This window comes from Pseudophryne corroboree, chromosome 4 (assembly GCF_028390025.1).
Source record: "Pseudophryne corroboree isolate aPseCor3 chromosome 4, aPseCor3.hap2, whole genome shotgun sequence".
NCBI lineage: Eukaryota > Metazoa > Chordata > Amphibia > Anura > Myobatrachidae > Pseudophryne > Pseudophryne corroboree.
Genome location: NC_086447.1, coordinates 657,337,806 through 657,353,267, shown reverse-complemented (window position 1 = coordinate 657,353,267; position 15,462 = coordinate 657,337,806). Strand labels below are relative to the sequence as shown.

General features: G+C 46.6%; 1 protein-coding gene across 1 annotated transcript in view; it reads left to right on the top strand.

Annotated features, from left to right (window-relative positions):
- The first annotated feature begins 14,058 nt into the window (after window positions 1-14,058).
- The window catches only part of SCCPDH (saccharopine dehydrogenase (putative)), a 236,931-nt gene continuing 235,527 nt past the window's right edge, over window positions 14,059-15,462 (top strand). Inside the window, exon 1 of the mRNA XM_063917787.1 lies at window positions 14,059-14,442. Coding sequence (XP_063773857.1) covers window positions 14,244-14,442 — 199 coding nt within the window. The 5' untranslated portion in view covers window positions 14,059-14,243. The remainder of the gene's footprint in view (window positions 14,443-15,462) is intronic.

Here is a 15,462-nt window from a genome sequence, read left to right as displayed (position 1 = left end):
CTCTCTTAAATCCTCCTGTACCAAATAATTTTTTTTTGACTAAGGAAGCGGTAGAAGGATTAGGGGACATGGAAGTAATAGAAAGAACACCTTTTAAACCAAAATCTGTTTTTTATCCTTCCTATATAAAAGGAAATTTCTCTGTGAGAGAAATAGTTAAGTTTGCTGGATTTAAATTGATAAAGCCTACGAATAGGCTTTATGTTTTGTCTGGAGAAACTTGATGTCCACTAAATGAGCATACTATGGAATCTTCAAAAACACAATTAACACACACTGAACATTTTCTCTGAAGATAACGTGAATGTTCTTTTTAAGCTGGCTCTATCACTCCTCACTATCCATAATGTTCCTTGTCTACTGAGTGTGATTGGAGGTACTGTTAGTCCTTATAGTTCTGTGATCTGAATTGGGGTCACTGGTACTGGTGCTGTAGGTATTGAACGTAATGCTGCCCCATATGGTGATAGGTATATCTGGTGTCTTTGTAGAATTGATGGTGAAATCGTCATTCCAGCCATCTCTTCTTCTATGCATTTCTGCTTTTGGCCACACATTTCCATAGTTAAATTTGTCCACATTACTACTTGGTTTGTATACACTTTATTCTTGGAGGCAAACTATTTCCATTTATCACAGTCAAATGTTGCCCCTGTAGGTAACTATGCTTCTTTATGCCTTAATTTTTTATTTTTCTTCCCACTGTTGAACAATACTCACAAGTTTGTCTGGCCCAGACATTCCAAGTAAAGGAATTACCCACTCCTACCAAAGCACCTCCCTTGAGGTAGAAAGCACTGTAATAGAGTGGAATACTTGCATAACTCCTTGCTTGTTAAAAGGTCCCCTCTGCTGTAAACAGGATTACCCTTATGGGACCCTTCAACCCTAAATTCTGGCTAGAAGAATCTATCAACAAAGTGTTAAAGTGAAACCCTCTCCCAACTGCAGTTTTTGCTTGATATTGTTAGCACAGTGGCCACAGGAAGTTTTTTTTTATTTTTTATCTGTATTGCAGACAAATGACTGGAATTGCTGTATTACCTCTGCCTCCTTCAATTGACTGAACAAGCTTTTCTCTAACTGAGAACATATATTGTGGATCTGGCATATGCGTTCCTATCAAAATTGTCAAATTATCACAGGGATCTGAACCTTTTCCTCTAGAGACCCCTGCAGTTGCTTCTTTTGATACAACTCCTATTACTCTGGGCACTCTGTTTGTTGTTTGCAAAACAATAATACCAGTACAACTTAAACATTTAAAATCAGACATATGTTCTCCCAATTAACAGATTACTTGACCAACAGACAAGAAAAAATGCAAAACAAAATGTACAGGTGGCAATTATGACAGTATCACACTCCAAATTCAGTTATCTCCTTCTATGAAAAACTAACAATGGTATTAACAAACCTTGTATGTCAATTTTTTTTGACTGCAGTTTTCTTACACTAAAAGAGACACAAGTTCCTAGCTGTATGTGTGTCTGTGTAAGTTATTGGCTGTCACCATTTACATATATATTCCTTCCAGGAGGCGACTTTGAATAAACTCATGTAGCCAAAGTTTCTCAAATCCTTCTGTGAACCGATGACTGGTGTTGTGGCATTGCCTTTTCCTCCTTGTGATGGTGGAAAATCAATCACCAATGCTCCCCAAGTGAGGCCTGTATAATAGACTACTCATTCTGGACAGCTGAGGTGTGTCCCTATGAGTATTGTTAAATTACTCTGGAAATATGTACCTTGCCCTTCATAAATTCCTCCCCATATCGTGTATTCTGTTGCCCCTGGTATTCTTGGAATACCCCCTATTACTCTTGGAATACGGTCCCCTTGAGTTTGAAAAACTATGTGTCCCATACACCCTGGGCAATCATACTTGAGCCCCCTCTCTATTGACTCCATCATGCACTTAGAGCAATGATACCCAAACTCCCTTTCTATTGAGTCCATCATACCCCTAAGTCTGAATTACAATATACTGTGTATATATTACAGTGTGTGCATAGCAATCTAGACAGTGGTTCCCTTACCTAGAAAATGCTTGATGCCTTTACACCCCTCAGAAATAATATAAATATATATATATATATATATATACACAGATCACACACAAAAATACTAGAACTGCAAAACCCAGAGCAACAACAAGCTCTGTCTCTATTGGAATTTTGACCATCTTGTATTTCTCATTTTCCTGTCTTGTGGATAACCTTTTACCATTATCTCTGCTGCTCGAGTTTGTGGCAGCTGTTTAATTCTATATGGGCATATGGGTCTTAAACCTGGATTTATATGATTTTAGGCCAATAGGTTATAACATTAGGCCAGTCGTCTTCAATATATTGTTCTAACAATTCCATTGTTAAATCACAACCTATTGTGCAATATACTTCATTTTCATTTTCCACATAACCAAATGATACGTTAGTACCTGTAATTGCAAACAACTTAGGTGCAATAGACCCTTTGTATTTTCTTAAAACAACACAGGTACAATTTCTACACACACCCCTTTGATTATCTATTGTTTCAAATTGTCTACAGACATCAAAATGTATCTTATTCATATAACAGTTTATAATCTTTACCTTAAAGAAGATTTCTTCTGACTGACGCCGGGTTAATTAGGATACTCTCTGATCCCCACCAACTGAACCTCCACAGACACACAAGAAGTACTGAACAGAGTAAGCAGATATATATCTACACACAGTCTCACTCACAGGTTTTGTTGCTCAGTAATTCTCGAGATCTTAGCGGATGCTATCGTCAGGTGGTGAGATGCGGAGTATCCCGGACGAGCACCCAGAAATGTTAGGGTTCAAGGACCACATCTTTGTCTGAACATCAAATACCTTCGAACATCAGTCAGTGGTTCTGTACTTAGCAGCCAGATGGAGACCAGAAATAATGAGACAACACATAGGAGATATGTAGAAGCTCAGCAGGTCATTTATGATCCGCCTCGTTGCTCTAGGAGTGTTTATTTATGCACAAATGAACAAAGGAATAAAGGCATGGCACTGTATTAGCCAATCAAAGTACACCGTGGGCAAAGAGAAACAATTCTTTAATTAAACCAATTTTAGCATTCCTGAACATATTTTATCACTTTTTGTTCATTAATTCGATAAGAAGGCAACCTTCTTATCACGATCTGGACATTCCAAAACATACTCCTTTATTCTTCTCATCACGCATTTTAAAGTTTTATCTTAGCCTGGGAGTTAACCAAATGTCCTTGGAACTGCAACTGGAGTAATCAAATTTCTCTTAACAATAAGTCTTTCACAAAATATCTATGTAATTCATTTAAGGAAATTACATATACTAGCTGGCTACGTTCATTGCTTATAGCAATGAACATTTTAATCAATACCAAATTATGAAACATAGAATCACATAACTGCTTATTGGGTTGAAACTTATCTTATAGCATTATACGTGCTTTGAGCTATAAAGTACAAAGCTTACAATTATTATAAAGATGATTTTATATTTAAAATTCTTATAATTCCTTCAAAACTGTTGAAGGTAATTTTTCTGGGCATCTTGCCAATATCTGGGAATTTTGACAAAAAATAATAACTAGCAACTATAAATCTGCAGCTGTGAATTACGTAGCCTAACAAGCTACATTATACATGTAGGGAGTTTCTGACCTGTAAGGTCATCATTTTTAACAAGCTACTGCTTATCATATAATAAACATATTGCTGGCTACAAATATATTTCTAACTGTTAATTGAAATCATAGTGCTTATGAATCAGAAAGATAAAACCTATACAAAATGGAGTCTTTATGGTTAACGTGTTTTAGCCCCATCACTTATAGAAGCCAGCACAAGCTGTGGCAGTCAGTTTATTGGCTGGGTAGGAGCAGGGAAGAGCTCCTGAAGAAATAAGAGAATGAAGTCCTGGTGGGGGGTGGCCATGCAAAAGAGCTTAAAGGCTGCCGCCCATAGGTGAAGACATCAGAACAGAAGCCCTGGGGAGAGGCAGCAGCCCTAGGTGAAAATTCTGGAAGCCCTGCTGGGTGCCAGCCCACCAGGCGAAGACGCCGGAAGCCCTGGTTGGTTGAAGGCCGTGCAAAAGAGCTATATGGCCACAAGCCCACCAGCTGAAGATGCCCAAAGCCCTGTTGGGCGCCAGCCTGCCAGGCGAAGACATCAGAAGCCTTGGTGGGTTGGTTGCCACACAAAAGAGCTATATGGCTGCCAGCCCACCAGGCAAAGACGCCGGATGCCCTGGTGGGTTGGCGGCCGCACAAAGAGCTATATGGCCACCAGCCCACCAGTCGAAGATGCCAGAAGCCCTGATGGGTGCCAGCCCACCAGGCGAAGATGCCGGAAGTGCTGGTGGGTTGGCAGCTGCTAGGCGAAGCTGCAGAGAAATTAATTATGAAAAAAGCCAGTGTTATATTTTTATTTTAATATTTCCATTAGAGGGACTATAGGTACCAGCATGCCTTTAATGCCCTGCATGCTGGTACTTGTGGTTCTCCAAGTACCAGAATGAGGGACAGGATTGCTGGGACATGTAGTCCCATGAAAAGGACAATATTGCTTTCTGCATTTACACAACCTATCAACCCAACACCCACCGCCTAGGGGTGTGGAGGATAGCCCCGTGCTTCAGCAAAGGCCTAGGGTGGGGGACGTCTTTATTGGCCTTTGCTGACTAGTTAGGGGTGCCGAATGCTTTAGCCATGCGACCCTATAAGGTGTGTCTCCTGCCTGGCTGTGGCATTACCCCCCCACCCCCCCTTTGCTGGCAGAGCCTGGTGCTTGTTCTGGTGCTGGTTCTAAAAATATGGGGGACCCATACAATTTTTTTTCACCCATATTTTTTAGAACCAGGCTGGCTCTTAGGGCCCGGAGCTGGACCATTAAATAGGGGAGACCCCTACATGTTTTTTGTTTTGTTTTATTTTTATATTCATGTTGTTTTAACCTGGACTGGCTCAAATATCCCAGGGCTCAGGTGCAAACGCAGGATTTTCAAAAGGGAGGGTTCAATATATAGATATAGTAAGGATATACTCTGCACTCCACTTATTCAATCAGTAACACTGTGCCTGGTGCGCTCGGCAATAAACATATGCAGGATATACGGTGTACATATCAGCGGCACTCTCAGATCATTATCATGCAAATGAACGGGCTAATACCCCACTGATGCAACAGTTTTGGTTTATTTCAACTGTCATCAGGCTCAAAAAAGCAATGGGACGTTAGCCTGCTCATTTGTGTGATACAGGTTGAGTATCCCATATCCAAGTATTCCGAAATACGGAATATTCCGAAATACGGACTTTTTTGCGTGAGAGTGAGATAGTGAAACCTTTGTTTTCTGATGGCTCAATGTACACAAACTTTGTTTAATACACACAGTTATTACAAATATTGTATTGAATGACCTTCAGGCTGTGTATATAAGGTGTATATGAAACATAAATGAATTGTGCAAATGTACACACACTTTGTTCAATGCACAAACTTACAAAAAATATTGGCTAAAATTACCTTCCAGCTATGTGTATAAGTTGTATATGTAACATAAATGCATTCTGTGCTTAGATTTAGGTCCCATCACCATGATATCTCATTATGGTATGCAATTATTCCAAAATACGGAAAAATCCAATATCCAAAATACCTCTGGTCCCAAGCATTTTGGATAAGGGATACTCAACCTGTAATAACCTGAGAGTGCCGCTGCTATGTACACCGAATAAAAATAAATACATTTACATATATGCTGTTGGCTTTGAGTATTCAAAATAAATATATATATATATATATATATATATATATATATGTATATAAGCTGTTATATGTGGAAGGTGCACTCTCGCTGTGAAGTGCTCATTCAGTCGTAATAATTTCTTCTTTATCCCCAATTGCTTTATTGTCGACGTTTCGCTCTGTTCACAGACCTTTCTCAAGACAGGTGATACATCCAATCAATTTTTAACTAGCTTTACATACATCAAATTTATCTGCAAAGGCCAATATTTACAATTACAATCAACAAGCCTCGCCGGCCCCTACGTGAATACCGACCCACAAATACACAGACCCACCACTTTAAAATCAGAGTGGTGCATCTAATGAATATCATGTGATCACCAATTCCTCAAACCCTAAACTTAAGTACCTGCAGGACATGTGAGTCATAGAGAAACTGATTCACGAGCCGTATGGACACAAAATGTCAAAGGGACACAATATGCTGCCCGCTGCCAAAGATACATAATGTGCATTATAAAACTGATCATTCCCAAAAACAGCACACCAGTGAGGTCTCAACCACTCTTTACCTGATAATAGGTACTCCAGTACATAGATACAGAAGTTCACATCCGCGGAGGCAAGCGATGCCCACTATGAGAAAATCAAGTACCACTCACCAAACTATCTCCGAAAACAGGTCACTGGTAACTAGCAGTCAATCATCCATAGTAGTTCAAAAGAGGTACTTACACAAGTCAGGTCTCATAGCGCTCCTCACTGTATAACTCCACTAACATATGCCAAGCTATTTAGCATGCGCCGACTGGAAGTGACCTCCGTACCCGGAAGTAACAAGGAACGGAGTAATACTGATCACTAGTATCGATAAAATGAATCTAGCCCGTCAGACTAAGCTCACTTGAGCTATACCAGAATGCGGAATACAATAAACGTGTTCACTAATACAGCCACGCTCACCCGTAGAGAGCTGCACTAGGTGCGGTCCACAAGACCGAGGGACATCACTATGCATTCCAGCTGAATGGGCGGAAATAAACACCAGCGGACCTCATTACAAATGCAACCTTTGTATTAGAGAATAAAAATAGAATCTAGGTAATAGAAAGAGAACATAGACAGTAGCGGAGTGATCCTGTCACTCAGATATACTAAGTACTGCACAACAACTGGTGATATGCGGTCCACAGGCCGGAAGTCTGTGTGTTCCACTAGTCCCAGTGGAACCAGATGATAGTGACACTAAGGCCCATAGGTATCATAGGCCCATAGGTATCAACAAAGTCAAACAACTAATCAGACCCATAAGTCCCCAGTGCTCATTAAAGTTGGATCTACATCTGTAAAACATATTAAAGGCAAACACAGGTCCATCTTGGACTGACCTGTACATCTATCAGGCAAACAGTCCAATGATCATACAAACTGTATAGTCCAGTTACTATAAATACTAATCCATGGTCACAGCTACCCTCCTGTGATCCCCTGCAGCAACTCCTGCTTCTTGCCCATGGCCGGATCCTGCACTGCCCGGACCAGCCCTGACACCCGCCGACGACCGCACCTCTGATCTCTGGCCACCCGCAGCCACTGCACCTGACAGCTCCTACAACACCGGCCCCTGCCGCGGCTCTCCCTGGTCTGCTTGATCGGCTCCCGGCACTCTACCCGCCACCTGCAGTCAGGCCCCGCACGGTGGGACTGCGGAGGAGCCCGCTTCCTGAGGCCTTCCTCTCCTCCACACACTACTGGCAGCCATCTTCCTCTATAACACTGAGGAGAACAGCTACATTCTGGAGCCACGTACAGGCCGGTGGGCAGTGCTCTCTCCCCTTATTATTGCTACCCCTTAAGAGCAAGATTCACCTAGTGGTTCACTTATTTCTGCTGCCTATCCTCCACGGAGCTGCATCCCGCTTTCTCCTGCGTTTACGACTTATCAGCTCCCTGATATTGACATCACCGATCCACAATAAAAATCTACAGCGCAATCTCCTGAGTGGTATCCCATAGACCTACCGCGCGCTGCCAGCGATACTTATGTTCACGCAAATCCACTTCACCGGACGAGTACTTGGTGTACTGCTCAAGGCCACCTGATGACCACCTGAGACCAGGCCATGGGGAGTGACCGCTCCCTGGGAGCCCTGCTATTATATGTTTCCACTTAAACCCGACACATTCTGAGCTCATTACAAACAACCACCTTGCTGATCTTGCCAGATTATGGTGAGACCCACAAAATTTTCTCGAAAGAGCAATAACCAACCTCAAAAAGTTACGCGACCCCTGACAGACCTGAGGCCTTTTTTTACACCCAACTACCTCTCCGCAGATGGAGAACCGATCCTCCCCTCGTCCTCCTATGTCTCCGTCTGCCTCATCTTTCTCCAACCCAGCGGATGATATGGCTGACCCCGCAACGACAGACGGCCGGGATCTACAGGAGATCCTGACCTTCATGAGGTCCCTTCCTACCAAGCAGGACCTTCAAGATACAATCAGGAATGAACTAGCCTCCATTAAAGGGGAAATCTCACACATATCGAACCGCTTAGTACACTTAGAGGAAGAACAGGAAACAACGGTCTCCTTTATGACCACTCTGAGAGACTCTATTCTTGCTCAGTCTAAAGAAATCCGTACCTTACAGATGAGAATGATGGATATCGACAACAGAGGCAGACGGAATAACATCCGCGCCCGAGGACATCCAGAAGATGTTCCCCAATCCAGGCTTGTAGACGCCCTAACCAAAATATTTAACGAAATCTTGAACAAGGACTCATAACGTCATCACTTTTGATAGAGCCCATAGGGCCCTCAATCCGAGAGGTCTCCCCTCTGATCGACCCCGTGACGTCATTTGTCACCTCCATTATTTTTCTCAAAAGAAGGAAATCATGTTCAAAGCCCGTTAATTGACCTAAGTCGACTTCAACGGCTCTAAAATAAGCCTTTATCAAGACCTCTCCTGGCACACACTCCAGCAACGGAAAGTCTTAAAACCCGTAACGGACGAACTGCGGAAATGTCAATTACGTTACCACTGGGTTTCCCTTTTAACCTTCAAGCTTGTTCATTGGGAAAGTGGTTCATCCTGTCCTCCCACGTGGATCTCTCAATATTCTGCTTGTCGTTAGGTCTACCTCCACTGGATATACAGGATTGGGAGTTCCATCTCCCTGAAATCTCTCTCCCAAAACGTGCCCCGAGCTCACAACTGTGGCACGAGGTTCGAAATGCTAAGAAAAAAGCCCAATCAACCACTTCTCCCCCCAAAGAATGGACTGATATGAAGGATTTTCATGTACTGCATTGCATTTCCCTGTTTTTCTCTAGGTTTCCGTATTATAACCACTGTATTGGAGGTTGACCTCCTTTTTGTCGAGAGCTCTCTCGCGATACGCGATACTTGTTATTATTGGATGTTTTAGCTAACTACCTAACTCGATAAATTTTTCTCGTAATTTTGATGGTGGTTAGGGTCGTGGATTCACCCGCTGACCACGCCACCCATCAATTGATATTTCTTTTGTGTGACTTTTGTGTCGGTTCCAGTATGTTTTTTCAACAGGGCTCCTGTTGTGGTTCACTCACTTTCCCCCCTTACACCCGCCCTTGGCTAAATGCCGGTGGGGAGACTGAAGTACGTGTATTTCAGTCTCTCTCCTGCGGGATTATTATTGATGTCATTACACTGTTTTTGTAATTCCCTCCCCTATGTCTTTTTTTCCACTCTCTCTCTCTCTCTTTTTCTTCTTTCCTCCTTCTTACCACTTTCAGATTTATGGAAGACCACTTCATTTCACTCCACCATGACTACTCGGGGAAAATTAAGATACTATCCCTCAACACGCAAGGTCTTAACACGCCGGAGAAGAGATCTAGCCTTCTGCGTCTGCTGAGATCTGAAAGGGTAGATGTTGCATTGGTACAGGAGACCCATTTTAAGGTTGGAATACGAAACCCTTCTCTTACCAATCGCTGTTATCCCACAGCGTACTACAGTAATACCCCAGGTAGCAAATCCAAGGGAGTAGCGATTTTTTTCCCCAGAGACTTACGCATCTCTGAGGTTTCCACACATAGGATTGTTCCGGGAAGACTTCTCCTCTTGAACTGTAAAATCTTTGAACAACTGTTCACATTTATAGTGATTTACGCCCCAAATCAGGCTCAACTTTCCTTTTTTAACTCACACTTGACCAGGTTGGACACCTTGTCCAGGGGGATCAGTTTTAGGCGGTGATTTCAATTGGACAGTAGACCCCAACATCGACACATGGTTTCAAACCTCTAGAATTATTGCATCTAAATATTGCCAGGTCAAACGAATACTCCACACACAGCAATTAGAAGACTCCTGGAGGATTCTCAATCCAAAGGTATCTCAATCCAAAGATACCACGGCTCCCGCGATTAGGCCACGCCCCCACACTCTAAGCAGATCGGGAATCGGGATGTCAGCGGCGCAGTGTGTGGGCTGAGGCCGCACACTGCATACACACTCTGGGGAGGAATACACACTCTGGGGAGGAGGAGGGGGAGGGAGCCGCTCTGCACGCTGCCAGCGCCGCTACCTGTCATCCACTGTGACAGGCGCAGCGGCAGCTGGCAGCAGCAGGGATGCAGAGCAGGGAGATTTTGAGCGCCTCTTCAGTTTGGCGCCTCCCTGCACTGCATCCCTTTGCTGAGCGGCTTGCGCCGGCTCTGCTTGTAACCGCAAGTGATTAGATCCCGGACCCAAGCGTCTGGACAGGACTGTACCCAGACCTCCTTGAAATCCCACAGACGAGCTCCCACCCTGTGATCTCCCAGGTGGGACGGAAGCACGTCATGCGGTGGTAGTGGTAGAGGACTTAACCTCTGACTGGGCTGAGGCTGCGGAACCTCTACCCCTGCCCCTGCCTCTACCTCTATGGCCACGGAAGGTAAAAGCTCCTCCCCTGGCCTGGCCTCGAAACCTGGAAGGGGCACGAAAGGATCGAAAAGAGGGACCCCTATATGGCCTGCGAGTGGCTGGAGCAGCAGAAGTAAGATAAGTCGACTTACCACCGGTGGCCTGAGAGATCCAGGCATCCAGATCCTTACCAAACAGAACCTCACCCGTAAAGGGCAACGCTTCTGCTGCCCTTTTGGATTCCGTATCCGCTTGCCACTGCCGGAGCCAGAGAGCTCTGTGGGCCGCAATTGCTAAAGCGAAATTCTAGCTCTGAGAATACATATGTCCTTGGACGCTTCGCAAAGATAAAGGGCTGATTCACGGATGTGTTCCGCCAACTGTATCAACTGATCCGCCGACAATTCGTCACAAATTCCAGAGGACAAGTGCTCCGCCCAAGCTTTGATCGCCTTGTTGACCCAACAACCTACCTGCGCCGGGTGATGTAATACCCCCGCCGCCGAGTAAATAGTCTTCAAGGTGGATTCCAACTTCCTATCCGACGCCTCCTTAAGCGAAGTCGCTCCGGGAACCGGTAGGACCGTCTTTTTGGACAGATGAGACACCGAAGGATCCACAATCGGAGAGGTCTCATAACGTTTCCTGCTATCTGCGGGAAAAGGATAGGAAGACAACAGTTTTCTTGATACCTGAAATTTTGCGTCTGGATGTTTCCAGGCTGCTGTTATGAGCGCATCCAGCTCCTCCGAAACTGGAAAGGTCACCGGCATGCAGTGGTTGGTGCCAAACCTTGAAGGGCGTAAGGCGTCCTGCTCCGTCTCCTCCACCTGTAATACTGAGCGAATAGCAGTAATAAGAGCCTCTATACCCTGAGCTACTGGTTCAGAGTCCCGTACACCTGATCGTCATCCGTATCCTGTATATCTACATCCTCCTGTACATCTAACCCCGCCTCATCTAATTGAGGCATATCATCGTCAAAGTCCTGCAACACAGAGGCTAGCAATCTCTTTTTAGAAGCCTGTTGAGGGGGGCTAAAGGACGGGGTCTGGGAAGGGATTACAGCCCTAGAGAGCCCTTCTACTGACTTTGCCAATGAGACAGCCCATGCAGGTTCTGGCTCCGGTACCGGGACAAGCTGTCGGAACCGGGCCGCCTCTCTATCTTCCCGAGAGGCCTTCAGTTCCCCAATCAGCAGAGACATAACCACATAACCTCTGTGAGTTGTGTCATCCATGCAGGGGCGCTCTGGGGTTCTGAGGAGGGCTGAGCAGATGGCTCTGACTCCTCACATAAAACATGACCACTGCCCCCCTGTTTTTGTGTTGCCTTGGAGCCTTTACTGGCCATGGCAGCACCTAACACCTGTGACCCTCCCCCACAGGAAAACAGCAATAGGCAGAAGGGGAGGGAGGGGGGAGAGTAGGGAAAAATGCAGCCACAGCAGCCCGATCTATCCTGCACGATACTGTGCAGTGACAGGCTGTAAAGAAGATACAGGTGCCCCCCCAGTGCCCCCTGTCCCCACTGCAACTGTCTCACTGTGATCCGTGGCGCTCCTCCGTCCCGCACTGCAGCAAAGGAAATGGCCTCCAGCGCGCGCTGACTCTGGCGGCGCAGAGCAGGACTAAGCTCCGCCCCCCTCCGCAAAGGCGTGAAATTTGAAGTTGCTTTGCGCCTTTTGCAGGATCCCCGTAGCGGCTCTGTGAGCCGCGCTGAGCGGGGATCCAAGCGGGGAGGGGGGCGGGCGGGAGTGCGGGCGAGAGACAAGCCGGACCTGAACTCAGGTCTCTGTTTGAATTGCTGTTTTAAATAAATAAATAAATATTTAAAGAAACTAGCCAGAGCTACACCTAAGCCCCCCTACCACCCTTTAACTAAAAGCCCAGTAGAGAGCGGGGGAAGGGGGGAGGGGACAGAGAAGCATCTCATTTAATAACTTACTCACCGCTATGGTGTGTAGTGGAGTGGGCCCGACACGCGCCGCACGCAGCGGTGTCCGGCCACGTATACTTACCGCTGCAGGAATCTTCAGCCGACGGAGCGGCCCCGACACGCGCCGCACGCAGCAGTGTCCGGCCGGCTCCAGAGAGCTTAGCGTCTCTTTCAGCCGGGGCCCATCCCGAGCCGCACGCAGCTGCGATGGGACCCCGCCGGCAGCCTCCCGCAGTGCAGACTGTCTGTGGATGTAAGTAAGAGAAGAAAGAAGAAGGAAAAAAAAAAAAATCTTCAGAGAAGACCCAAGTGAACCAGCTCCCTTGGGCACAAATTAAAGACTGGCTTGGAGGGGGGGCATAGTAGGGGAGGAGCTAGCCACAGTGTTAGAATTTTAAAGTGCCAGCTCCCAATTACTGCCTACTATTTCCCCATTGTAACTGCGCTCCAGTGGCCCCTAGTGGATGAAGGAGAAAAAATGATACAACGTCCCTGAGGGCAGAAGCTGAACGGGTGTGGAAAGGGGTGAAAAGAATTGAATCCCACCCATTGTGTGTTTTGCAGAAGAGGGGATATACCGTACATCGGCAACGCGATATCCGGACTCCAGGTCGACAGCAAAAAGGTTGACTCACCTTAGGTCGACGCCAATTGGTCGACACACCTTAGGTCGACATGGGCAAAAGGTCGACATGACCAAAAGGTCGACAGGAACAAGGTCGACATGGAAAAAGGTCGACATGAGTTTTTCACGATTTTTGGAACCTTTTCATACTTAACGATCCACGTGGACTACGATTGGAACGGTAATCTGTGCCGAGCGAAGCGGTAGCGGAGCGAAGGCACCATGCCCGAAGCATGGCGAGCGAAGCGAGCCATGCGAGGGGACGCGATGCACTAATTGGGGTTCCCGGTCACTCTGCGAAGAAAACGACACAAAAAAAAAAAACGCATGTCGACCTTTTTCCATGTCGACCTTGTTCCTGTCGACCTTTTGTCCATGTCGACCTAAGGTGTGTAGACCAGTTGGCGTCAACCTTTTTGCTGTCAGAGTCCCAGACCTGGCTACGCGCAGTTAAATGCCTCTTTACAAATGTTCTGCTCAGAGCTTTCAATAAAGTTTGTTTGAAGAGAAAAAAAAGTACGTACAAGCCCCCTCCCCTGCCCCGCTATAGTCAGATGGTTGAGGCTAGATCAGATGGTTGAGGCTAGATCCAAGTGGCCTTTTCCGTCAGGGGGAGGAGCCACGACAAAAAGGGGAGGAGCTACGCCAGCGGGACAGTTGCTCTGGTATCCACGCCACCAACTATTACCTTTAGTAATTAGGTGGCGAGCGAAGCTCGCCACTGAGCCCGAAGCGTGGCGAGCGAACTTTTCGGGTACCCTGTTCGGTCGTAGCTCCTCCCCCTGGTGACGTGTCTCCTCCCCTAGGTACGTCAGAAGGTCACTTCTCCCACTCCGATATAGAATCAACCATAGTCAGATGCTTGTTATAAAGCAGTGGGCTGTTCCCGGCCCCGCCTTTACCACAGTGCTCTTAGCGCCTCAGTTAGTGACAGACAGTGTCACTCACAGTCACACTCTACCGTGTCAAGACTCTTCCCTCTCCTCACTCTCACCGTCCCGGCTGCTCAGTCACCATGGCGACCGGCGCTGCAGGCCGCCCCTACCAGATAGTCATATTCGGGGCTTCGGGATTCACTGGGCAGTTCGTGGTGGAGGAAGTGGCCCGGGTGGCGGATGGCGTGGATTTCAGGGGCAAGGAGCTGCGCTGGGCTGTAGCTGGCAGGAGCCAGAGGAAGCTGGAGGAAGTGCTGCAGAGGGCCGCGGACAACCTGGGTGAGAGCCGCTGCAATGACAGGACAGCGATAACGCGTGTGTGTGCGGGCTTGCAGCGCACGGTGGGGTGACAGGCAGCTGCGTGCTCTGAGCAATCAGAAGAATGGGATGGTTGGAATTGTCTTAAAGTGACAATAAGATTTCCAGCTTTTAGCTGAAAGTGATACAGTTCATGTAATATAGGACTGAAAATGATGAGCATTGGTCTACATGTGTGCCACCAGCATTTATTAGCAGCAGCCTATTGCATGGATGTCCCCGTGTATTGTGATTACACCTTGCAAAACTCTGCAGAAGTTATATGCGGAGTGTAATTTGTTTAATGCTGTTTGGAATCCATTTATTGTATGTGCTTCACTAATTCCCATCTCTATAATCACCTCAGAATCTATGATTTTCTCTGATGTCTTAGTGGATGCTGGGAACTCCGTAAGGACCATGGGGAATAGCGGCTCCGCAGGAGACTGGGCACAAAAGTAAAGCTTTAGGACTACCTGGTGTGCACTGGCTCCTCCCCCTATGACCCTCCTCCAAGCCTCCGTTAGATTTTTGTGCCCGAACGAGAAGGGTGCACACTAGGGGCTCTCCTGAGCTGCTTAGTGAAAAGTTTAGTTTTAGGTTTTTTATTTTCAGTGAGACCTGCTGGCAACAGGCTCACTGCATCGAGGGACTAAGGGGAGAAGAAGCGAACTCACCTGCGTGCAGAGTGGATTGGGCTTCTTAGGCTACTGGACACCATTAGCTCCAGAGGGATCGAACACAGGCCCAGCCATGGAGTCCGGTCCCAGAGCCGCGCCGCCGGCCCCCTTACAGAGCCAGAAGCAAGAAGAGGTCCGGAAAATCGGCGGCAGAAGACATCCTGTCTTCACCAAGGTAGCGCACAGCACTGCAGCTGTGCGCCATTGCTCCTCAGCACACTTCACACTTCGGTCACTGAGGGTGCAGGGCGCTAGGGGGGGGGGGGCGCCCTGAGCAGCAATAAAAACACCTTGGCTGGCGAAAATACATCACATATAGCCC